This window comes from Clarias gariepinus, chromosome 12, assembly GCF_024256425.1.
Source record: "Clarias gariepinus isolate MV-2021 ecotype Netherlands chromosome 12, CGAR_prim_01v2, whole genome shotgun sequence".
Lineage (NCBI taxonomy): Eukaryota > Metazoa > Chordata > Actinopteri > Siluriformes > Clariidae > Clarias > Clarias gariepinus.
In genome coordinates this window covers 29,401,912-29,429,614 of record NC_071111.1, presented here as the reverse complement: position 1 = coordinate 29,429,614, position 27,703 = coordinate 29,401,912, and the positions used below count along the sequence as shown (strand labels likewise).

Below are 27,703 nucleotides of genomic sequence, written 5' to 3'. Positions count from 1 at the left end.
GTCCAAATTTTTAAAGAATTTTTTTGCCAAATAAATTGGTAGATTCTGAAAAAGATAGAGAAATCTGGGTAATATCACCATCTTAATGGCATTCACCCGCCCCATCATTGATAATGGCAGGGTCCTCCACTGTTTTATATTGGTTTTCAGATTTTCTAGCATAGGTAAAAAATTTAATTTATATATATCTTTAGGGTTTCTAGATATATTAAGACCCAGATATTTCAGACTGTTTGTGGCTACTTTAAAAGGAAGACTACTCATAAAAGTTGAGTCTATATTGTTAGTCACTGCCAAAATTTCACTTTTTTGCCAGTTTACTGAATATCCTGAGAATTTACCAAATGTTTCCAGTAAATTTAGCAGGGGTGGTACAGACTGTTCTGGGTTGCGGAGATACAAAATAATGTCATCTGCATAGAGGGAAATATGATGATTAATTTGGCCTAAATTTGGGGAAAATATTAAAGGGTTCTTTTTAATGGCAAGGGCAAGGGGTTCAACTGCAATTGCAAAAAGCAAAGGCGAGGGAGGGCAGCCCTGCCGGGTGCCTCTATGTAGTAAAAATTGAGATGATCTATTAAAATTGGTTAAAACCGAAGCTCTAGGATGAGCGTATAACATTTTCACCCAAGAGGCAAATGTATCACCCATGTCAAATTCTCTAATCACAGCTAAAATATAGTCCCACTCAATTTGGTCAAACGCCTTTTTTGCATCCAAGGCTAGAACTGCAATACTATCTTGAGGCTCAAACCTAGTATACAAGATATTCATTAGTCGCCTAACATTAAAAAAGGAGAAACGGCCAGGAATGAAACCAGACTGGTCCTGATGAACAATTTTCCCAATACAATTATTTAGTCTGTTGGCAAGAATCTTAGTGAAGATTTTAAGATCAGAGTTCAAAAGAGATATGGGTCGATATGATGATGGATTTGTTTCTTCTTTACCTTTTTTTAAAATTAAGGAGATATTTGCCTCATACAAGGACTGGGGAAGGTGATGTTTACCAGATGAGTGGTTAAACATTCTTAACAGCAAAGGGGAGAGTGTCTGTGCAAATCTTTTATAAAATTCAATACCGAACCCATCTGGGCCGGGTGCCTTCCCACCTGGGAAAGATTTAATAGCATCTAGTATTTCAGCGATTGTTATGTCAGCATTCAAAGCTGTCCGCTCTGCACCCCCTAACTTTGGAAGATGTATTGAATGAAGAAAATTACTTAATGCTGAGGGGTCAGAGCAGCCCTTCGACTTGTATAATTCTTTGTAAAATTCTTTAAATGTATTGTTGATTTCAGTGGGATTTGTTAAAAAAACACCCTCGTTGTTTTTGATTTTATGAATTGCTCTACTGGCTTGAAGCCCTCTTAGCTGGCGAGAAAGCAATTTGTCTGGTTTATCGCCAAGTTCAAACTGTTTTTGTTTAACTTTTAACAGCATGTTATTAACTTGGTTTGAAAGAATTGAGTTATATTCTAATTTGAGTGCAGCAATTTCATTAAGACCGAATCTGTAGAATCTCTGTATGCATCTTCTAACTGCGAAAGACGATTATCAATTTCTAGGAGACGTTTCTCTCTTTGTTTTTTAAGACTGGATTCGTAAGAAATAATATGTCCTCTCAGGACAGATTTTAGAGTTTCCCATAAAATCGAATCTGAAACCTCACCCATGTCATTAAATTTGAGAAACTCAGCAAGCAACTCTGTTAAATGCTCACAGAACCCGGAGTCCAAAAGCAGAGTAGGATTAAACCGCCAATTATAACTGGGCCTAATTTCTGACAGATCTAGGGAAAGTGTCACTGCTGAATGATCAGAAATGATTCTATTATGTTGTTTAATTGATTTAACACATGAAATTATTTTAGAGTCAATTAAAAAAAAGTCTATTCTAGAGTATGATTTGTGAACCTGTGAAAAAAAGGTGTACTGCTTGTCTGTAGGATATTTTAATCTCCAGATATCAACAAGGTCAAGGGAAGCCATCAGATCATTAAGAACAATGGCAGAATTAGTCAGGGATATGTCAGCACGTGAAGGAAATCTGTCTAAAAAAGCGTCTAATACTAAATTGAAATCGCCGCCTATTATCAGATATGTGTTTACAGTAGTAGGCAAAAGATTAAAAACTTTGCAAAAAAAAGTGGGATCATCGAAATTAGGTCCATACACATTCAGCAATGTGACATGGGTTGAGGAAAGTAAGCCCGAGACAATCACATAACGACCATTAGGATCACTGATAGTCGATATGTGCTTAAAAGTAACAGATTTACGAATTAAAATAGCTACTCCCCTGGCCTTGGATGAGAAAGAAGACTGGAATACCTGAGAGATCCAACTGCATCTCAGTCGCCTTTGTTCAGAGTGCCTAATATGCGTCTCTTGTAAAAATAATATGTCAGCAGCAATAGACTTTAAATAAGAAAAAACTTTGGCTCTCTTAACCTGATTATTTAAACCCCGAACATTCCAGCTGGCAAGGGTGACGTTGCCAATTTTAGATAAAGACCTACTACAAGTCATAATGTATAATATTTATATACCATTTAGTGGCTAGTGTAAATAAATTTGGAGAGATACAAGCCGGTGAAGGAGGTACACAAACACAACACACTACATACACAATAAAGAAAAAACACACCGCCCACCCCTCCCTTTTCAACAGCTTCCCCAAATGAAGCTGGGAAAAAAAAAACATACGAACAGTGGAACTGCTGGGCAGCATAAGGAATGAACAAAAAAAACCTACCTATCAAAGTAACCTCAAACAGAGAAACAGGGGCTCCCTCGCAGCCTCCAATCAAAAAATATAAGAAAAGCAATTGCTCAATGAACCTGAGCTACGGATTTAGAACTCTATTACCCGATATAAAACTGTTTATAAAACTATTTAAAAAAACTAATTAGACAAATATGACGGTCTCAACCTTCACATGTGAACAAGGGCATTAATAACTATATATATAGTGGAATCCAATAACAGACCGTGAACGATCTATGAATGTCCTTTTTTCTTTTTTACATATGAGAACATACTCACAGCGTCCTATAAAGGCCAGTAAGCAAACAGATTAAGTCTTTCAGCAATGGTCACAGCACTGAGAAACAGTCCCGAACTGCAGATCAAGAAGGGTCTTGCTCCACGATAGACTTCACGAACTCTTCAGCCTCCGGCACCGAGCTAAAAGTTTTCTTTTTATTGTCCTGGGTGACAATAAGACGTGCGGGAAAGAGCAATCCAAATCGAATACCGGCCCCCTTTAGCTTCTTTTTCACTCCGTCAAACGCCCTTTGCTGAGAAAGTACCTCTGCCGTGAAGTCCGGAAAGATGGAGATGAGTACTCCGTCATATTTTAAAGGGGCATTCTGCCGCGCAAGTCGCAGTATGGTCTCTTTAACCGGATATTGATGTATACTCGCGATCATGATTCGGGGACGTCCTCCTCTTGATGGTAAAGGCCCGGTGCGATGTGCACGGTCAACTTTAATCCGTTCGGGAAAGTTCTCAGTACCCAGGAGTTTCGGGATGAATTGTTCCACAAACTCGGTTGGGCGGCCAGCCTCCACGTTCTCAGGTAACCCCACGATTTAACGCGCAGGGCCTTGTTAACACGCAGGGCCTTGTTAACTGCAATAATTTCCTGACAGGAGGCCTCCAGGTCAGAAATACGGGCTTCATGCTCAGCTTTAGCACCCTCTAGGTCAGCAATACGCGAGGTGGTTTCAGAAAGTGTCGTTTGCAGCTGAGATAAAGCAGCTTCTAGCGAATTAAATCTGTCATTCATACCATTGCTCATAGTCTGAATCGCCGATAGAATGACAGTTGAATCTGTAGCTGCGCGAATATCGCCACCCGCCTTGCCGTCATTAGACGGCGGTTTCTCGGCTGGCTGTTTGCCTGAGGAAGTTGGTGAATCATCTTTCTTGAGTTTGGCCTTCTTCATTTTACTACTATATAAGGGCAAGCAAGCTTTCACGATGAAAATAAAATAAAAAACACAAATTTGTCGAGGCTTTGAGGGAGCACTCTAAATTTACGTCCACACCATGTGATGCTCTCTAGCGCCCCCCCCAGAAGTGTTGTTTTGTAATGGTTTGGTTATAGATTATAGAGTGTTTTCAGCATTAGCATTAGCATTTTCTTTGCATTAGCAAAGAAAATGAATATTTCAGATGTTATATTGTATGATCTTTGACAGCTCCACACATTGGTGTAAGAACAAATGCAAATGGAATAATATCACCTTTGGAGGTAGAAGCTGTTGCACCAATCCTTTGTATAGATACCTTACTTTGGTTTTTCACATAGTTTCAGAATTTCTCTGTCAGGGGGTTATTCAGTACAGTAAATGATGAGAAGCTGAACATGGTAGTATCCAGTATAAAGGCTGAGATGTCCTGTGGACTGGAGGTTAGTCATGGGAAGTCTGGGGTTTTGTGCATTAAAATACAGTGAAGTCAGTTAAAGGCATCAATGCACAGAGAGATGTACAGTAGTTGGAATGTTCAACTTGAGACAACTGGGATAAGTGTTAAGAAGAAGCTACTACCACTTGCTTGTTGTTTTTTAATTGTACATTTAAATACCCCCTTGACCAATATAATTAATTTTACACAGGTGATTAAAGTAAAGTATTACATTTCCTGCTGTTTTAGGTGCAACTTTCTTCATATTTTGTATGTGGATGTTGAATATGTGTACATAGAAATATCTGATCAGAGAACAGATCTGTAATAAAAGACCTACTGGATTCTGATTAATGCTTGTATAGTGCCTGGGATGTTACTAAAATCAACACATTTCGAGCGGACAATATGCTCTGAACAGATACAAATACAGAAATAGAAGCTTTTTATCATACTGCAGAATTGTTTTGCCCACACAGATCAAACATTGAGTGCAGTGGAGCACATCATTGCTTAGTGTCTATATTTATCTATCTATCTATCTATCTATCTATCTATCTATCTATCTATCTATCTATCCATCTATCTATCTATCTATCCATCTATCCATCCATCCGTAATCAAATTTTACATTCCCAAACTTCCAAATTAATCACATTTTTTGTCATTTTTCATCATTCTGAAATCTCATGGCAATTAAATTATTTGCGGTGTAATTTTATTAAACATGTTTTTATCATGTTTAATATAAGGTAGTGTAGATCTAGTTCTAGTAATGCATGCTTATGTGAATTCAATTTCAAACTTAAGATCCAGAAAAAAACACTTGAAGATCACTTTACGATTATTTAATTGCAAACTAATTGTATACCTAAGTATGTGTTTCATAAAAATGCACTTAAAATTCATTTACTATTATTTATTAAATGCATAAAGATATTTTTGGTGGCATGTTGGTTTAGTGGTTAGCACTGTTGCCTTGCATCTCCAGGTCCTGGGTTCGATTCCCACCTGAGGTCTGTATGCATGAAGTTTGCATGTTCTCCCCGTGCTTGCTGGGTTTTCTTTGGATACTCTGGTTTCCTCCCACAGTCTAAAGACACGCAGATTAGGGTAAACTGCCGGTTCCCAAATTGTTGACCGGAGGTCCTTCTACAGTTGTAGAAATGGGAATAAATACAATGGTCACCACTGGCCTCCAGGACTACAGAGGGTCATCGAAGGATGGATGGATAAAGTTATATTTAAGTTTTATTGAAATATAATTTAAAATGCATTTGTGTATTTTAGTTGCAATATTAATTAAAGTAGTCTTTTGTATTCAACAGTAAATTCAGTACTACATTTATATTACATTTAACTGTAATCTATTTATGTCTTAAAAGTGCATACTTAAGTCTAGTCGAGTTCAAATTCAGTTGTATGAAAAAAGTACAAAAAATTCACGTTACATTAAGATTTTTCAATATTGGCTCTCACTGAAAACTTGGAAGAATCATTAGTCAATCCAAATACCGTACATCTTTATCAATACTATTAATATTAGTAATGTTGTTATAGCATTAGATACCTTTTATATATTTATATATCAGTATTACTGTTCATTCTGTCAGTTATTTTCAATTTTAGTCTTAGTCAGATGTAGCCATTAGTTTTTTTTATCATATCTAGTTAATCTGATCCTATTTTTGTTCAGTCAAGTTTTAGTCAGATGAACCCTTAAGTATTTAAGTCTAGTTTTAATCAATGGAAACATGTTTGGCAACAATTTAACTATAAAATAAAATAAAATGCATCACAATATAATGGAATGTAATAATATGTTAACATGTGGTAAAATAATTACCACAAAGAGGCTGTCTGACTGTAAAACTGTGACTTACAGGTTTTTTTTTATTGTTTTGATACTATTTTCATAAGTAAAGTGTGCATTTTCAAATCTCTTTGTACAAAACTCACATTTGATCACATTTGTAACACCACAAGTCATTCTTTCAAATCTGATGTCATGATTTCATTGAATTTGCACATATTTTTATTCCACTTAATCATTGTTTCAGAGCACATGATCATTGTGATATATATTAAGAACATTTGCTTTAATCACCCAAACAAAATAGTAAGATCTTTTTTTAACTTAGTACTTTTACCAATCATTTCATTCAGGAGCAAATAATACAAGGGAAGCGTTTCAAACTGTCCTTGGTGCTGAATGAGTGTAACTGAACTGTAAAACTTTACACAGCAAATATTACACTTACAGAATGTTCAGACAGATAAATAAAAATTATACAGGTCCTTCTCAAAAAATTAGCATATTGTGATAAAGTTCATCATTTTCTGTAATGTACTGATAAACATTAGACTTTCATATATTTTAGATTCATTACACACAACTGAAGTAGTTCAAGCCTTTTATTGTTTTAATATTGATGATTTTGGCATACAGCTCATGAAAACCCAAAATTCCTATCTCAAAAAATTAGCATATCATGAAAAGTTTCTCTAAACGAGCTATTAACCTAATAATCTGAATCAACTAATTAACTCTAAACACCTGCAAAAGATTCCTGAGGCTTTTAAAAACTCCCAGCCTGGTTCATTACTCAAAACGGCAATCATGGGTAAGACTGCCGACCTGACTGCTGTCCAGAAGGCCATCATTGACACCCTCAAGCAAGAGGGTAAGACACAGAAAGAAATTTCTGAACGAATAGGCTGTTCCCAGAGTGCTGTATCAAGGCACCTCAGTGGGAAGTCTGTGGGAAGGAAAAAGTGCGGCAGAAAACGCTGCACAACGAGAAGAGGTGACCGGACCCTGAGGAAGATTGTGGAGAAGAACCGATTCCAGACCTTGGGGGACCTGCGGAGTCTGGAGTAGAAACATCCAGAGCCACCGTGTACAGGCGTGTGCAGGAAATGGGCTACAGGTACCGCATTCCCCAGGTCAAGCCACTTTTGAACCAAAAACAGTGGCAGAAGCGCCTGACCTGGGCTACAGAGAAGCAGCACTGGACTGTTGCTCAGTGGTCCAAAGTACTTTTTTCGGATGAAAGCAACTTTTGCATGTCATTTGGAAATCAAGGAGTCTGGAGGAAAACTGGGGAGAGGGAAATGCCAAAATGCCTGAAGTCCAGTGTCAAGTACCCACAGTCAGTGATGGTCTGGTGTGCCATGTCAGCTGCTGGTGTTGGTCCACTGTGTTTTATCAAGGGCAGGGTCAATGCAGCTAGCTATCAGGAGATTTTGGAGCACTTCATGCTTCCATCTGCTGAAAAGCTTTATGGAGATGAAGATTTCATTTTTCAGCACGACCTGGCACCTGCTCACAGTGCCAAAACCACTGGTAAATGGTTCACTGACCATGGTATTACTGTGCTCAATTGGCCTGCCAACTCTCCTGACCTAAACCCCATAGAGAATCTGTGGGATATTGTAAAGAGAAAGTTGAGAGACGCAAGACCCAACACTCTGGATGAGCTTAAGGCCACTATCGAAGCATCCTGGGCCTCCATAACACCTCAGCAGTGCCACAGGCTGATTGCCTCCATGCCACGCCGCATTGAAGCAGTCATTTCTGCAAAAGGATTCCCGACCAAGTATTGAGTGCATAACTGAACATAATTATTTGAAGGTTGACTTTTTTTGTATTAAAAGCACTTTTCTTTTATTGGTCGGATGAAATATGCAAATTTTTTGAGATAGGAATTTTGGGTTTTCATGAGCTGTATGCCAAAATCATCAATATTAAAACAATAAAAGGCTTGAACTACTTCAGTTGTGTGTAATGAATCTGAAATATATGAAAGTCTAATGTTTATCAGTACATTACAGAAAATAATGAACTTTATCACAATATGCTAATTTTTTGAGAAGGACCTGTATATATATATATATATATATATATATATATATATATATATATATATATATACACACCAGAGGTGGGACAAAGTCATTGTTTGGCAAGTCACAAGTAAGTCTCAATTCATTGCCCTCAAGTCCCGAGTCAAGTCCCAAGTCAAAGCCAACAAGTCTCAAGTCAAGTCCAAAGTCCTACGGTTTGACTTTCGAGTCTTTTCAAGTCTTTTTAGCAGAAAAATTAAATGTATACAGATTATGTATGGTTGTAAGATCTGTATTTATTAAACAAACCTTTTTTTATGAAAGAACATTGCTCAGATACATAAAAATACAAATGTTAGTAAATGCTAGTAGCAATGTAAAATGGTAGCACATATTCTCAATGAAGTAGGCTACATACAAACAATAACGTTGTTTTCTTCACATAACATTAAAGAACTTTGCTCCCTACCTTGTGTGATACACTCACGTAGGCTACCTCATACAAACAATCCGGTGCTGTGTCGAAGTTGGTTCCCCCATCAGGATGCGTTTTTTTAGCCCCACCCCCGTTAAAAGGGCACAGGGAACGCGCATTTAGGAGAAGGCTCGCCCGCGAAGGGTTATGCGCGGGCCACTGAGATTCTACGGAGCGCGGTAAAGAATAAAAAGGACAGTTAGTGTTTTTTAATCCCTGACGAACTCTAGCCATCAGGATGTGTTTCCCTTGTTATTTTGGACATATTTAGAATGATGAACCTCGGCTGAGTCACTTGTAGGCTGTAAACATGTCAGTATTTAGTCTGATATTTCATATCAAATATGCCTTTTCAGCAAAACCATAATGCCAAAATAGAGACCCGTCAGATACAGTCTCAAGACATTAATAATAATAATAATTATTATATATAAATTATTAATAATAAATATTATTATATTATAATTAAACATTATATATTATAATATTAATAATAATAAGTATTATTATAATTAATTATTACATCATAATAATTATTATTATTATGCGAGATAATTAGCATTTTATCCGCGTGATGTCAATTCACTAGGTCACATTATTTGAATAAACCCAAACTGCATATAAAAGAAATCAGCAAATCATTGGTAGTGTACACCAGTGATTAAATATTGTAGCGTTTTTACGCCGGAAAGAATGCTGGAGAAACGAGTGAGCTTAGTTGCTACCCAATGCAATGGCTGGGAGTGCTTTATTAGGCACACAGCATGTATGGCATGAGTAGCACCTTCACTCAGGAACCTACGTCCGATTCAGCTTCAGCCTGAACCAGAGCACATTTCACACATCACACCCCCACACACACAAACAGGGCCGAAGCCACTAACCCAAACACCTTTCCCCATCATGGTGAACACACCGACATCCCCGCAAGGCATGCTGGTCGTCAGCCGCCGCCCCGCCCACGCCACACTATAAACAATACAACGCATGTACTGACATGTTTACAGCCTATAAGTGACTCAGCCGAGGTTCATCATTCTAAATATGTCGAAGATAACAAGGGAAACACATCCTGATGGCTAGAGTTCGTCAGGGGATTAAAAAACGCTAACAATTTCCTTTTTGGCCTTTACTGCGTTCCGTAGAAGCTCAGTGGTCCGCGCATATAGCCAATTTTTTATAGCCAAACTACTTTCGGTATCATTTCGCGAACTGGCGCGTTCACGTTGTTGTCACGTGGGACGCTGTCGAATCAAAAGAATCTACGGTACTTTGTTTGGATGTCGTGCCGAATGCGCGCATGCGCTCTGTCACACACACGCGCACAGACACATAAACAGAGATAGAGCGGACCGTGTTAACATACTTTTTATCTTTGGGCTTTTTATGGGAAGTAGCAAGTCTTTACAAGTCAATAGGCGCAAGTCCAAGTGAAAGTCCGAGTTATTTATGTTAAAGTCCAAGTCGAGTTGCAAGTATTTTTATATTTTGTCAAGTCGAGTCTAAAGTCATCCAATTCATGACTCGAGTCCACACCTCTGCACTCTACCCTTGAGTTACATGCTATAATAAATTACAAAGTATAACCTTAAATATATTTATAATAAATCAGTATCACATCTATCACCACACAGCTGATGTACGTGTAATAACAGTAGTCGTGATGTCAGTACTGGTCCAGCAAACCAGTCTTTTGCAGCGGCTTAAAACGTCTGAATTATCTTCAAATATACAAAAAAAAGCGAAAAGACACTCGATTATGTTGCATAGGTTATCTGTTTAATTCACAAAGTTCGTAAAAACACTTAAAAACGAGAAAAAAACTGTTAAAATCCTCGCTCGCCTTCTCAGCGTTAGGTAGCGAGTGACGTCATGATTTGAATCTGGGGAGACCGGGGAAACATAGGGTAACTGTATTTCCCGGAACACCTGTAATGTAACCTTTATCGGCAGAAACGGTGATATTAACGTCACACAACAATAATGTCGACTAAAGGTGAGAGATTTCATCATTATAAACGACTTTATATAAGATTCACGCGGATATTGTGTAAATTAAACTCGTATAAACCCCGAAGTGGTAAATCTTTAGGGCTGTTTATGGCGTTTGTTCTTCATAGGCCTCTCAACTTCCTATTTTTAAAGTTTTACGGATTAAAATCGTAAAATTTGTGGGAAATATTTTTTTTTTCCACCCGAGTCTTTTGGTCTTTCAGTCCTGAATTCAATTTAGTCTTGTTTCATTGTTAAGCGTCAAATGTAAAAATAAAACTTATTAGGGAGTGTCTTTAGACTGCAGGAAGAAACAACGAACATTTCATCGTCGGGGATTATAGATACATTATAATTATTCAAAACTAATACATTTTAAGTTTTTTTGTTCTTAAATAAAAATATCAAATACTAAACGAAATAAAATGGGAACGCTACTTTATTCCTTCTAAAAACCAGCGGTCCAAAAGTGTAAAAAGTGCCTTATAATATTATAACTATTGTAATATTCTTATTTTCATGGCATTTTAAAGTCTAAAACCGGTTAGTATTTGCATGTACACACTATCTGTAATTGTGCGCTGAGGAATATTATTATAATCTCACTTATTTTAATACACGGTGTATTTTAACACAACAGCAGCAGCTCATAAACCTGAACACACCGGAAGCACGAGGAGCTCACGGAGCACAGGCGCGCGCACAGCATGACGTAAACACGGGCTTTATTCTTTTATAACAATAAATATAGAGTTGCTTTAAACAAAACCCAGGACTCCCACCAAGAGCAGACATTCAGAGCTATAAACTGTTGACACTCACACTGACAACAAGAAACACTTATTGGTTTAATTTGTCAATATCATTAATCACCTGAAAAATGGTTTGGATTCAATAAAATATTTGATGTTATTAGTTGTTTCAGTCTCACAAATGCCTTAAGTGTAAAACAAAAGCAAATTAATTAGCCCAGCTGTTCCAATACTTTTGAAGGGGACTGTAGATTATATTGTTTTCTCTAGAGAGTGGTTCTAGTTTCTTTACCATGACATTTAAACATATTATAATCACTTATTATTTTGAAACAAAAGTAATGACTCAATATAAAATATTTAGTTTAAAGTAATTTATCATGTGAGATGTCAGTGATGAACAGTTAAAAGTGAAATTGACCATCATAGTCCATCATCTCCACTTAAGAAGAGGAACTCATGAATCCTTCTATAAGACTGAGGAATGAGAGACTTTTTTAAATGTTACATGTTAAACGTATTTTGATTTTCAATACAGTATTAATTTAAAACACGTTTTTAATCAAAGAAGACCCGTTTATGGCAAATTTGTGATAATTTGTGTGTTTAGTGTAACTGCACATTTGTTTTTGTGTTTTCTAGGAGTGTAATTCATCACAGCAGAGGAGATCAGACTCTTCAGGACTCGGCTGTGTGTTTGTGCTATCTTTACTAATCTTCAAAGATGGATAATCCTGACCGGGACAAAGATATTTCCAGGCTCTTAGAAGAACGGTAATGTAGTGTTGGATGAGTTTTACAATTAATCCGATTAATTGAATTTAATATTGTAGTGCAAGTTTTCAAATCAAGGTTGAATATGTTATAAACACACACACACACACACATGCACACTACCCGGCCAAAAAGTCACCACCTACAGTGGTGGCCAAAAGTTTTGAGAATGACACAAATATTAGTTTTCACAAAGTTTGCTGCTAAACTGCTTTTAGATCTTTGTTTCAGTTGTTTCTCTGATGTACTGAAATATAATTACAAGCACTTCATACGTTTCAAAGGCTTTTATCGACAATTACATGACATTTATACAAAAGTCAGTATTTGCAGTGTTGGCCCTTCTTTATCAGGACCTCTGCAATTCGACTGGGCATGCTCTCAATCAACTTCTGGGCCAAATCCTGACTGATAGCAACCCATTCTTTTATAATCACTTCTTGGAGTTTGTCAGAATTTGTTTGTCCACCCGCCTCTTGAGGATTGACCACAAGTTCTCAATGGGATTAAGATCTGGGGAGTTTTCAGGCCATGGACCCAAAATTTCAACGTTTTGGTCCCCAAGCCACTTAGTTATTCAATTCAATTTTATTTGTATAGCGCTTTTAGCAATTGTCATTGCCGCAAAGCAGCTTTACACAATCAAAAGAATTATTTAAGTTTGTATGAAATGTGAATCTGTATGAATGTGTCAGTTTGTCCCTGGTGAGCAAGCTGAGGGCGACAGTGGCAAGGAAAAACTCCCTGAGATGGTAATAGGAAGAAACCTTGAGAGGAACCAGACTCAACAGGGAACCCATCCTCATTTGGGTAAAACAGAAAGCAGTAAATGATCTGCATTTATCACTTTAAAAGTTTTCACTTTTGCCCTAAGGTGCTCCTTCGTGCTGAAAAATGCATTGTTCTTCACCAAACTGTTGTTGGATTGTTGGAAGAAGTTGCTGTTGGAGGGTGTTTTGGTACCATTCTTTATTCATGGCTGTGTTTTTGGGCAAAACTGTGAGTGAGCCCACTTCCTTGGATGAGAAGCAACCCCACACATGAATGGTTGCTTTACTGTTGGCATGACACAGGACTGATGGTAGTGCTCACCTTTCCTTCTCCGGACAAGCCTTTTTTCAGATGCCCCAAACAATCGGAAAGAGGCTTCATCAGAGAATATGACTTTGCCCCAGTCCTCAGCAGTCCATTCACCATACTTTTTGCAGAAGATCAATCTGTTCCTGATGTTTTTTTTTGGAAAGAAGTGGCTTCTTTGCTGCCCTTCTTGACACCAGGCCATCTTCCAAAAGTCTTCGCCTCACTGTGCGTGCAGATGCGCTCACAACACTGCACTGTTGTGCACTGGTGGCACTCCGATCCCGCAGCTGAATCCTTTTTAGGAGACGATCCTGGCGCTTGCTGGATTTTCTTGGACGCCCTGAAGCCTTTTTAACAAGAATTAAACCTCTTTCCTTAAAGTTCTTGATGATCCTATAAATTGTTGATTTAAGTGCAATCTTCGTAGCCACAATATCCTTGCCTGTGAAGCCATTTTTATGCAACGCAATAATGGCTGCACGCTTTTCTTTGCAGGTCACCATGGTTAACAATGGAAGGACAATGATTTCAAGCATCCCCCTCCTTTTAACATGTCAAGTCTGCCGTTCTAACCCAATCAGCCTGACATAATGATCTCCAGCCTTGTGCTCGTCAACATTCTCACATGAGTTAACAAGACGATTACTGAAATGATCTCAGCAGGTCCCTTAATGACAGCAATGAAATGCAGTGGAAAGGTTTTTTTGGGATTAAGTTAATTTTCATGGCAAAAAAGACTATGCAATTCATCTGATCACTCTTCATAACATTTTGGAGTATATGCAAATTGCTATTATAAAAACTTAAGCAGCAACTTTTCCAATTTCCAATATTTATGTAATTCTCAAAACTTGGCCACGACTGTAGATTTAACTAGGTAAAAAGTTAGGAGGCTTCCATTGAATAATTACTGCAGTGATTACTATGGTTCAACTGCAACACGTTATTTAACTCTAACTGATGCAGTGAGTAGCGTCTCTAAGGAGTTAAAACTACTTACATTGTGTTAAGAACTGAAAAATTTATTATTAAAATGATTAGGTATAGTGGAGAATCACTGTCTTGAAGGAAGAAATGTGATGGTAAAAATTTACATGACTGTAGGGCCGCCATGATTAATCGATGCTATTAACTAAAATCAATAATCAAAATAGTCTAAAACAAATTTAATTGACGAATCGTTCATGGTGTCAATACACTTGATTTTTGTGTGAACGCTCTGATGTGTAGTTGTACAGCTCACTGGAGTGAAGCGAGTCATAGCGTGATGGCAAACACCTTCAGAAGCTGGTGGGGAGGCTGCTAGCCGGGGGTGGCGGTGGCTGCTGTGTGGGACGACTTTCTTACACACTCACACACGCTAGAGGCTCATCCTCACACAAGTGTAAACTGGTGTGTGTCTGTCTCACACACACACACACACACACACACACACAAAAAAAAAAGATGCTTTACACACGTCACAGTGTTATAGTAAACAGTATACACGCGCACAGATGATGTCGTCTATATGAGTGGCGCACACACACATTGAGACCGAGCATGGAAGACGTTACCCACAATTCTGCAGCGCGTGTGAGAATAACCATTGGCTCAGTTATGATCATGTGATGCTCAGTGTCAAAACAAGAAGCGCATGTGTACTACTAGGGGTGAGCGATATTACCAAAATCTTCTATCATGGTAGAAGCAATTTTATACCTCGATAACGATATATATCACAATATAGCAATTTGTATCTAAAAATGCATGAATAAAAATTAAAACACAAAGAAACTGTTTATTATACATTACGTAACGTGCAACATCACGTGATCTCAACCGCGATTAAGACGATAGACCAAAATCTCTATCGGTTAACAAATTTCTACCGGTTAATCGTGTCTATCGGTATATCACCCACCCCTACGTACTACATAATAGTGATAATTGGTATATCAAGACTCGCTCGTTAAACAAGGCAAAATTTAATAACATTTTTTGCTCGTCTTGCGGAACGCTTGCAAACCAGGTTACTCGCAGCCCGAGGTTCCACTGGATTTGTTTATTCAGAGTGATGAACTTTTTCACATCTCTAACAGTCATAAAGAAAAAAAGAAAAAAGAATGAAAACAGGGCCAGAGATTTATGTTCCTGTTTTTCCAATTTCCAAAATATTAATTATTGTTCATATTAAATACTCAAAAACAATGATAATTATAAATAATTGTAAATATTGGTATCTGGTGCACTGCATTTTGTTTTTTGTACAATACCCGTGAGCTTCTTCTGTGTTTTATTCGGAACCGTGGTCTGTTCGTATACGCGGAAATTCGTAACTCTAATGTTTGTAATTCGGGGACTGCCTGTAGTAAAAAGCCAAAAGTCAGCGCTTTGAATGAAAATGTAAGATTCTGTTCATTATAAGTAAAATAAAGTCCTTATTAAATTAGATAGTTAAGATATGTGAAGTGAGGAGGAGTGGAGGGGAGGGGCACAGTGACTAATGACACACACACACACACACACACACACAGCGCATGCGCGCACTAACACTAACGGAAATTTAACGGGATTCTAACTTCTAAATTCGAATGGGATTTATTTTTACTTTTTTTAACGGTAAAGTGCAGGTTTATTTGTTTTATTTTTGCTTTATATTTTGTATTAATTATTTTTATATAAATATTTTTGGGTTGTGGAACGAATCGTCTGAGTTTTCATTATTGGGGGAAATTCGCTTTGATCTATGAGTGTTTTAATTTACAAATTAAACAAACAAGAACGGATTATGCTTGCAATCCAAGGTTCCACTGTAACGAAAATAGCTAAGATCTGTAAAGTGTATATAAACTTCTAAAGGACTGTGTGTAATGTGCAGTGAACTTCAGAGGACAATACCAGGATCAGCAGCACCCAGCTGTGTCTCTGCAGAGAGTGCAGAGTCTATGGAGGACATACTTCTACCCAGGTAACGTCTCCTCACTGTTAATGCCACAGTTACAAGGAATTCTGAGATACACTAGAAATGAACATTTTATCTTGATATGTACTGTTCTGTTCTACTAAACTTTACATCACACACCAGCACCCAGCTGTATCTCTGCAGAGAGCGCTGAGTCTATGGAGGGTCCTATGAATTTTTACCCAGCATTTTAGCATTAAACAAGCAGTTAATATTTTATTATCATGACATGTAGTGCTCTGTTCTGGAGAATTATTTTTTCCCAATCTCTCCAAGTTAAGCTTATGTTATTGTGTATTCACTCTTGTAAACCTAATACCTTAGATATTAATAATAAGAGCATTTTCCCTGATATTAGATGGAAAATAGAAGCATGGTTGAAATATTTGGAAGTCAGATAATAAAAGCATCTGCAGACTGACAGAAATGTGTATTGACTTACTAAATAAATGTTGTTTTAATAAAGTAGGAGTAAAACTGTCTCCCAGCTCTAGAGCTCCCAGTCACTGTATGTGTGGAGTTTCACATGGTCTCCTCTTGTCTGTGTAGGGTTACTAAGCGGCGTCCAGGTGATATCAGACGTTCAAAGAAAAACAGGTAGGTGGATTGACTAATTTAACTTCTCGATGTGTGATGGACTGGTGTCACATCCAGGCTGGAGTATTATCCTGATTGTAGTTAGGATTTCATTTCACTAATTTATTAAAAAAATTATAATAATAAAATAATAATAACAATAATAATAAATAAAAATTTTGTCTCTTGAGAACACATTACTTGTTCACTCAGTGCGATGGGTTTAGTCCCTAACTGCCATAGAGGGGGGAAACTGGAATGAAAACATTTCTTTTCCTTAAAAAAAATGATAAATTACGACCTGTATTTGGGTATTTTAGTTTTAGTATTTTAACTGTTCATATAAAATATGGAGTCCCTACATATAAAATGAATAACTTCAAGATAACTTGAATTCGATGATGATACTCTGTCCATTATAAGTTCATGTTAAATTAAGAAGGAAAAACCTGTAAAGTGTATATAAACTTCTGTTGTGCAGGGAACTCCAGAGGAAGAGACCAGGATCAGCAGCACCCAGCTGTGTCTCTGTAAAGAGCGCTCAGTCTATGGAGGATCCTATGAATTTTAAAGATGGAGACTTCATACGTCCACACAGGTAATGTCTCCTCACTGTTAATGTCACTGCTAAAGTCACAGTTAAAAGAAAATTCCAGCATTAAACAAGCAGTTAATATTTTATCATCACATGTGCTGCTCTGTTCTACAGAACTTTACAAAGTACAATATCCAATAATGGAAGGGGGCTCCGTGTAGCCTAAGGGGAGGAGTCTCTACTGCCAGTGCCCATGCTCTGTGCGTTTTTTTTTTCTTGCCTCCGGTGTCAGTGCCCATTTGTCAGATCCAGTATAGAAACAAGCGGGCTTTGCCTAGTCGCTCAAAGAGTTCATCCACTCGTATCAAATACTTGGTATTTAGAGCTTTTGATATCAAAAATGAAAAATATTCCTGTAATATTTGGTTCTGAATATTTGGACCTAAATATACTATTAAAACCACACCACAGTGCCATTTCAGGAGGACACACTACTGTAGATGCCTCACTATTACATTTCAGAGGAGTGATGAACATCAAATAGATGTACAGGATCTGTTATATCTCTCATGCTCTCCTAGTAGTCTATGATGTGACACAGCGATGAGTCCTGCAGAAGTTCTGCATCAGATGAACTCTTTCAGACACGCCTCATGAGTTTTCCATTATTATAGCACTGACCTGTACAGTTATCAACACTCATGTAGTGTTACAGCATCAATAGCAGCAGTAATGTTAGGTGAGGTATTTTTATAATACTGTAACAGTATTTAGTGATGATACGATGCTTTAACTTAAATAATTAGTGTAATTATTTAACAGTAAATAAAAAAAGCAGAAGAAATTACCAGGGATGAGAATCACCAGTGAAACATCAGATACAATATTATCACGACACTCAGGTCCCTATTCGAAATAGATTTTGTCCCAGTTTTAAGACCTTTAAATTAGGGGAAAATGTGTTATGTATTTACTCTTGTAAATATAATACTTTAGCTATTAATAATACAAATCAGTACAAATCTGATGTGAGACAGGAAAATGCAAGCAGGGTTTGTTATACAGACAGCTACTTCAGGGTTCACAGTCACTGTATGTGTGGAGTATCGTCCTGGCTGAAGTTCGGGATTTTAGTTGTGGATTTGTCTCTTTTCAGAACACATTAACTGTTTATTCAACCTGATGGTTTATTTATTTATTTTATTTTATTTTAAAATGCGTACAATTTTAATAATTTCCATATTTTTTATTGGTCTCAATGTATTTATTACTCAAAAACAGAATCCAAACATTTCTGTATTTAATTCATTAACTGTTCAGTGTAAAATATAAAGTCAGTACATATGAAAGAAATTATTTAATGAAATGTTTTACAATGAAGAATTAAAACAGTCACCCCTTTAGCATGGAAATGTTAGATTCTCTTCAGTGTAAGTAAAATAAAGTCCTCATTAAATTAAGTTGTTGGTTAAAGTCTGTACTAAGTGTATATAAATCTCTGTGAAACTCTGGGTTTAAACCCTGGTTGCAGTACGGTAATGTGTTGGCTGAGATCTGTCATTCCCTGTTATGAATAAGTGAACCTTTTACTGATCATTTGGACCTGAAGGCACACTAGATGGCGCTGTATTACATTTCAGGGGAGTGATGGAGATCAAATACAGCTATAAGACCTGTTCTATCCCCTCGTGGCTCCCAGTGCTCTCTTGCCCAGCAGACTTCGATGTAACGCAGCCCACAAACACAAAATACTTATTTAGATCAAAGTGGTAGATAAATTCATCACAGAAAGTGAATTATTAGTCTGTCTCACTGATGACTGTGTTGACAAAGTTCCCTTTAAACTTTAAACTCCTTTCAAAGGCTCATCCATGTCTGATGCTTTTTAAGTCTGAACCTAAAATCCATTTTTCCTGGTGAATTCCTTCCCTTTCTCTATGACATCATGGACACCTGGTTGGTGATGTGTTGACAGAGACGTGACTGTGGGAAGTGTGTCTCTCACATTAAACTATAGTGACTGTAGGATTACACTGGCACGATCTGTTGTGTTTAGAATTGTGTTTTAAATAATTATACCAAACGCCTTAATTAAGTGTAGCGCATTCTTTATAGGATTAGTTTTCTCACTTAAAAACCAAGAGCAGAGTTTAAACATTTAAACTACAGCAACTTAAAATTCAAGAGCTTAATATTTAACTTAAAATTAAATTAAATAAAAAAGTTTTTTTTCTGACGTGCACAAATCTGTGTTTTGTCATTCATAATAACTGTTGTTTCTATACAAACTTAACAAATAATTCAGTCTTACCACACCTGATGCCAATGTGTGAATAGTTTAGAGCGCCCCCTGTAGAATCGTAAAGAAGCTAATGAAACACATTTCAGATTATGTAATTCGTATGAAACTGAATTATTGGCGCATGATCATGATGACATGATCACCTTCATCATTACAGCCAAAACCAAAGAAATTACAAATTTATCAAATGAATTATTAAAAAGGTCAGAGTCAGTCTCCTTGCTGTTTTTCCCGACGCATTCATGATCATTAGTCTACTTCTGCCGGTGCGCTCTGGAAAACTTTATGCGTGCGGTTGGGCGCTGATTAGACGACGCAGGAAGTTAAAGAGGAGGATAACGATGTCGCTCAACATCCCGAGCCCAAACATTTAAATTAATTTTTTTGGTTTACATTTTTTTTTATTTAATCAAAAAATATTGAAAGTGAGCAACAATAGCCCACGTTTGGAAAGATATTTTTATATAGACTATTAAAAATAATCCTGCATCTATTTTTAACTTTTCATACAAATCTATGAAAAGGATAAAAAGAAAACTTATTCAGACGTTTTACCAACATTAAAAAGTCAGTCACAACTTATCATGAAAATGTTAGACTCTGTTTATTATAAGTAAAATAAAGTCACGGCTAAATTAAGAATTCAGTTAAAATGAGTAAAGAGTGAATATAAATCTCTAAAGGACTGTCTGTAATGTTGTACAGTGAATTCTATGGAAAAAGACGAGGATCCCCATCACCCAGCGGTGTCTCCATGAAGAGTGCGAGGTCTATGGAGCCTCCTGAGAATTTTAGTGGTGGAGTTTCATCACCTCTACACAGGTAACGTCTCCTCACTGTTAATGTCACTGTTAAAGTCACAGTTACAGGGGAATTCTGGGATAAAACTAGTATTAATATTTTATTATCATGGTATGTAATACTTTGTTCTACAGAACTTTACCCCGTACTGTCAGTTTTAACAGAATTCATAATTATTTGTCATTTTGCTGTTTTCACTCAAACACTATGAAACCCTGGATGCAGTAATACAGAGACTTGAATTCTGTAATTTTCTGTTCTCAATATATTTCTGAAATATTTGGTCTAAAACACCACCATATCAGGTGCCATATCAGGAAGACACAGTAGATGGCGCTGTATTCTGCACTATTTATCTCCCTCATGCTCTCCTTGTGCTCTTATACCCAGCGATATTAAACTCTATTCTAATAGACTACGGTGTGACTCAGCTCACGAACATAAAACACTCTATTTCTGTTTCATTTTAAACCAGTTTCTCCAAGACACACTTAGTAGTAATTAGGTCGATTATTCTCTAGTGTTTTTGATTTGATTGGTAAGATGCAAATTACTATTAAAATTCATCCCAGAAAGTGAATTATTCCTCTGTCTCTCTGATGACCGTCTCCTGGAAACAACTGAAAAAGTTCACTTTAAACTATAAAATCCTTTCAAAGTCTCCATTTGTGATTCTCTGTAAGGGTGAAGCTAATTTCCATTTCCTGGTGAACTTCCCTTTCTCTAAGACCGTGTTGTTACAGCATCAGTAGCAGCAGTATTGAGAGGTGTGTAAAGTGTTTTAATATCAGAGATAAGACCAAACTGACTGTTAGATGATTGTTATCATTTCTCTTTCACTTTGATGACCTAAGATCCATTTTCCTGTTGAATTCTTTCATGTCTCATGTTTATGTTCCATTATTATAGCATCGTCCTGTACCGTCTTCAACTCTCATGTTGTGTTCCACTATTATTAGCAGCAGTATTGATGGGTGTGATCTTTTAATAACTTCTCTATGTGTGATGGACAAGTATCACATCCAGGCTGTAGGTGGAGGTTTTATGTCTTTGAATGTTTCTAACAGTAATCATTTAAAATAGTTTATTTGTATATTTTCAGAATACATCACCTGTTCATTCACAGTCAAGGGTTCGAATCCCACCCTGCCTCTGTGTGTGTGGAGTTTGCATGCAATTTAGTGTAATTAGCATTTTGTGTGTGTGTGTGTGTGTGTGTCCTGTGATGGATTAGCACTCTGTCCAGGGTGTACCCCTCCTAGTACCCAGAGTGTCCTGGGACAGGCTCCAATCCCCATGTGAACCCGTACAGGACATGTGCTATAGAGAACGAGTGGATAAATTTTGTTTTATTATTTCAAATAAGGACTACAGTACAATACTCTGGATTGCAGTACAGTATAAACGATATAAATGGACATGATTCCAATCCAGCAGAAGATGTTTGTGTTTGCAGGCAGTTTGAAGGAACAATTCTTATTCGAGTTGCTCCATCTTTGTGGCACAAATGAGTCTCTGCTGAGTAACTAACTGTCAGTACAGAACAGTTTGCTTTAATGGACATTTAGCTTTTTTGTTAATATCACAAAGGATTTTATAGCCTGGGCTTTGCAGCGCCTCATCTTTTAATATAACATTCTCTCTAATGTTTTAATCGTAATAAGAAAACATAACATGCTTCTTCAGAAGCATAGAAGATGTAAACATAAAGAAACTGGTATGTCTTCATTTACTTTTCTCTGCTCTAAACACTCAGGGGTTCTGTGAGAGGTGTGTGTGTGTGTGTGTGTGTGTGTGTGTGTGTCTAATATGGTGGAAATTAAATTAAGAACTCTGGAGATTCCAAATAGTATCACAATAAGAGTAGAGGTGTATTTTAAACAGCGCTGGTCGTCTCGGTTACACACACTGCAGAGGCGTCTGTAAGAGAGAGGTAACTCCCCTCATCTCACAGTGTCTTATATATTCTAACAGAGCAGGTCATAGTGACGTCTCATAAAACACATCATGTTTAATAAAACAACACGGCTGTTCCCTGGGGTGTTAATAAACAGGCGCGTTACATCTCCTGACTCTGAGTTTCTGTTAACGTAGATAGACCAAGACCTTTCCTCTCTGTACATCTTGTTCTTTCTTACATGTCCACATATTCCAAGTCTGCATCTCTAACTGACCCATGATTATGTAGACTTTTAGTCAGACACACAGAGTTGATTTAAAATATTCTATCACACTAGAGTCACTGCAGTCTAGACCAGCTCTTAGCTCCATTTATCCACTGACAGAACGGCAAGCCATAAGCATCTTGTAGAGTTACAGCTTTTAAGTCTGGCTCTGTGTTTTATTGATAATCAGTTATAATATACGGAGAACATTTTAGTCAGTGTCAGTCTGATTCCTAAAAAAAAAAAAACTTGGTAGACACATTACTCAGATTGTAGTGGAGTAGTTCATTTGTGATGTGAATGGCATCTTATTAACCAGGTTACACATCTAAAGTGGTCTCTACACTGCTGAAACATTTAGGATGCAGATGAACTTTAAAGCAGAGGACTATAAAAGAGAAAGTGGAGTTACTGTGTCTCCTACCAAAGAAGATGCACAAGATAAACAGTGTGTTGAGTCACATCCCACATAAATGTAAAGCGAAAAAGAGCACAATGTGTTCTCTGAATGTTTGTGTATTTATTGTGGCAAAATTGGGGCTAAAATTGTTGACTATAATGTCTTAGTGATGCCACTTGTCTTGAATTGTTCTCCACATTGTCCACAGTGTTTTACAGCAGGAAATGAACAGATTTCAAAAGTTCATCACAGACACAGGGCTAGATCAAAACCAACAACATGACTGTGACTTGTTATTAACTACAGAGTGATTATTAACTGTCTCACTGCATCTTTCTGCTTCATCGTCCCACAGGAACGACCCAGCTATTAAAGAATTCCAGAAAAATTTCAAATTAAATCTGATGAAAAAGTTTCAGCATTTGAATGGAGTGATGATAAACCTGGGAACCCAAACACTCCTGAATGAGATCTACACAGAGCTCTACATCACAGAGGGAGACAGTGGAGACGTCAATAAAGAACATGAGGTGAGACAGATCGAGGCAGCATCCAGGAGAACAACAACAGAGGAAACACCAATCAAATGCAATGACATCTTTAAGCCCTTATCTGAACAAGACAAACCCATCAGAACTGTGCTGACAAAGGGAGTCGCTGGCATCGGAAAAACTGTCTCTGTGCAGAAGTTCATTCTGGACTGGGCTGAAGGGAAAACAAATCAGGACGTCCACCTCATATTTCCACTTCCTTTCAGAGAGCTGAATTTGATGAAGGACCAGAAACTGAGTCTGATGGAGCTCCTTCATGTCTTTTTTAAGGAAACAAAAGAAACAGAAATGTCCAATTTGGAAAAGGTTCTGTTCATTTTTGACGGATTGGACGAGTGTCGTTTTTCTCTAGATTTCCAGAACACAGTGAGTGTGTGTGATGTAACTGAATCAGTATCAGTGCCTGTGCTGCTGATAAACCTGATCAAAGGGAATCTGCTTCCCTCTGCTCTCATCTGGATCACCTCCCGACCTGCAGCAGCTGATCAAATCCCCTCTGAGTGTGTCCATCGAGTTACGGAGGTACGAGGGTTCAATGACCCACAGAAGGAGGAGTACTTCAGGAAGAGGATCAGTGATCAGAGCCTGGCCAATAACATCATCACACACCTGAAGTCATTAAGGAGCCTCTACATCATGTGTCACATCCCAGTCTTCTGCTGGATTTCAGCCGCTGTTCTAGAGAGAATGTTGTGTAAAGCAAAGAGTGGAGAGATCCCCAAGACTCTGACTCAAATGTACACACACTTCCTCATCATTCAGATAAACATCATAAGAGAAAAGTACTCAAAGAAGCAGGAGAGTGATGAAGAAATGCTTCTTAAACTGGGACAACTGGCTTTTGAGCAGCTGAAGAAAGGGAACCTGATCTTCTATGAGGAAGACCTGAGAGAGTGTGGCATTGATGTGAGAGAAGCAGCAGTGTACTCAGGTGTGTGTACGCAGATCTTCAGAGAGGAGTTTGGGCTTCACCAGAGTAAAGTGTATTGCTTTGTTCATCTGAGTATTCAGGAACACCTCGCAGCTCTGTATGTGCACCTGATGTTCATGATGGAAAAGAAAAATGTTCTTGATCAGGGGCAGGACGATGAAAGTGATGATATGGAAAATGTTCTTGATCAGGACGATGAAAATCATCACTTACTTAGTAATTTTCCAATGTCGCTGGGACCTAGGGCCCATCACAGAAGGCTTTGGGCACGAGGCAGGGTACACCCTGGACACGGTGCCAATTTATCGCAGGGCACACACACATACACATTCATTGATGAAAGTGATGATATGGAAAATGTTTTTGATCAGTGGCAGGACGATGTAAGTGATGATATGGAAATCTTAGATGTACATGTTCGTGCTATACATCAGGCTTTAAAAAGTCAGACTGGACATCTGGATCTTTTCCTTCGCTTTTTTCTGGGTCTCTCACTGGAGTCCAATCAGAAACTCTTACAGGCCTTAGTAACACAGACAGAAAGTAACTACCAGAGCACAAAAATAACAGTTCAGTACATTAAGAAGATGATGATCAGTGATGATTTTCCTACAGAGAAATCTGTAAATCTGATTCACTGCCTGATTGAACTGGGTGATGATTCTCTAGTGGAGGAAATCCAACACTACCTGAAATCTGGAAAACGAAGTAAACTCTCTTCTTCACAGTGGTCTGCTCTGGTGTTTGTGTTACTGACATCAGCACAGGAGCTGGAAGAGTTTGACCTGAATAAATATATCAGTGAAGATAAGATAACAGGGGCTGTTCTTCTGAAGGTGATGCCTGTGATTGCAGCATCCAGAAAATCAATGTAAGTAAATCTGATTATAACTCTTCTACTGTTAGTGTTGGATAGATAGATATATGAATAGATAGATACAGTAGATAGATAGATATTCGATCATAAAGGAAATTCGAAACATCCAGTAGTGATGAGGACAGTAACCACACGACAGGTTTGTAGATATGATTCCACACTATATATCTATTTTTCCCCCAGCGCTGTGGAATCTGTGAATCCTTCTGTCTCTTTGCGGTTCTCATCTTTGGGACAGTTTCATAGGACAGTGATTTTTCATCATTGTGCTCCTGGAAGGAATACAATACTTACTCACTTACTCTCTCTCTCACACACACACACACACACACACACACACACACACACACACACACAGTATACAGAACTCTAGACTGCAGGGTCTGTTTTACATGATACACATTTGGGTTTGGTATATTGAGTGTTTGTGCTATTCGTGTTTTGGGGTTTTGTTATCACCAGCAGACGAGCTTGTAGTTAAGCATAGTGTTTTGTAATGTCCGTGAACTAATTAATTAATACAAGCATCACAAACATTCTTGGGACCCGTGATGCTGTCTTCACTAAATCTTGCTCAAAATGGCAAAAAAAAAAAAAATATATATATATATATATATATATAAAAAACTCGCTTCGCTTGGCTTTCCAGTGACGCAGATAAGTTTTGATCAGCTACTGGAAGTACGTGCACCCGGCTCGGTCACTCGTATACCGAAAATGCTTCACATGCCGAAACAAATTTCAGGGTAAATTTTAGTTCTTAAGGCAAAAATTTGCAGAGCATGTGTGTTTACTTGGAGCTTTGGGGTTTTGGAGCCCTAAAGAGGTTCTGACGTGTCCTGACACTTGTGTATTTTTAACTTACTTATAAACATATTCATGGCTAAAGTCTAATTACACTGTTTTCAGCACAGACTGGGCTACAGTAATACAGCATGTATGTACGAGTTTGTATTTTGGAGATATACAGTGGAACCTCAGATTGTGAGTAACGCGGTTTGCGAGTGTTCCGCAAGACTAACAAAAATTTGTAATAAAGTTTTAAAGATAAGAGAGAGAAAGTCGTCCCACACAGTAGCTCCCTTAAATAAGAGAGGAGGGGGAAGTCATACCTCGTCTCCCCTTTATTTTATCTACACACACACACACACACACACACACACACACACACACACACATAGCGCACCATTCACTTTTGTGAACTGGATCTTGTAGCCTGGAGTTTTTGTTATAAAATAATAAAAATGTCCAGGATTGAGTGGAGAGGGACACAGATGATCTTATACACAGAGACACATTTATGACATGAATATGGCCGTGAAAAAACTCACATTCAGGATCAAACAGTGCAGACAGGAACCAGTGCACGATGGAAAAAGGGTGTTATGTTTGTAAAAGCCGACTCTTACACCCTACACACAGTCATACATCTCTGTGTTACACTCGAAAAGCAGCTCCAGTTTAACTGAAGACACAAGTGAACATCACACACCTGCATTTCCACACACACACACACACACACACACCCTGTGAGCAGCAGTGGGAACACACTTCTGTCCCCCGAGGTCAGTCCATGTGCTGCTTGTACACAGTCACAGGTGCAGACAGAGACTTATCGTGTGTCCATCCACTTTAAACATCAGCTGAAGCAAAAAACAATCTTTAAAACACACACATTCTCTGTCTGAGTCAGTGTTGTTCTGAGGAAAAGCTAAACTCCTCCCACTTTCCAGAACATTCTGTAGAGCGCAACATCTTCCAAACGCTCAGAAAACTCAGTGTGTGTGTGAGTGTGTGTGTGTGTGCGTGTCTGTGTGTGTGTGTGTGTGTGTGTGTGTGTGTGTGTTAGGGGCGTGGTCATTAGATTGTACCTCTCCTTGGATTCATACGGATTAAATAAACTGAATATTTATTTCTGACTGAAGTTTAATTTAAAATTAGACACTTTTAAGTGAATCTTTCTATAGATATATTTCTTGTGTGTGTGTGTGTGTGTGTGTGTGTGTGTGTGTGTGTGTGTGTGCAGTATTTGTAGAGTTTGAGTTCATTTTAGCAACGTGTTTCAGAAAGATATTGGTGGAGACTGAGACGACTGAAAGCGAACCCTGTTTATTTTATTTTTACAAAAGCACAAGGTTTAGTGGATATTGTAAGTGACATCAATAAAAGTCGACCCTTTACAGATTTAAATGATGTACTAAACTTATTTATACAATTAACAATAATGGATTGTTTTTATGGTTCCCAGAAAGAAATGCAAGTGGAAGCCCTGCTGTCTGATAAC

The 27,703-nt window shown here is 37.8% G+C and overlaps 1 protein-coding gene across 1 annotated transcript in view; it reads left to right on the top strand.

Moving 5' to 3' along the window:
• LOC128534555 (NACHT, LRR and PYD domains-containing protein 12-like) overlaps nt 1-27,703 on the top strand; it is a 140,636-nt gene that overhangs the window by 92,010 nt on the left and 20,923 nt on the right. Inside the window, exons 2-4 of the mRNA XM_053509026.1 lie at nt 12,126-12,257; nt 20,400-20,516; nt 23,416-25,413. Coding sequence (XP_053365001.1) covers nt 12,208-12,257; nt 20,400-20,516; nt 23,416-25,413 — 2,165 coding nt within the window. The 5' untranslated portion in view covers nt 12,126-12,207. The remainder of the gene's footprint in view (nt 1-12,125; nt 12,258-20,399; nt 20,517-23,415; nt 25,414-27,703) is intronic.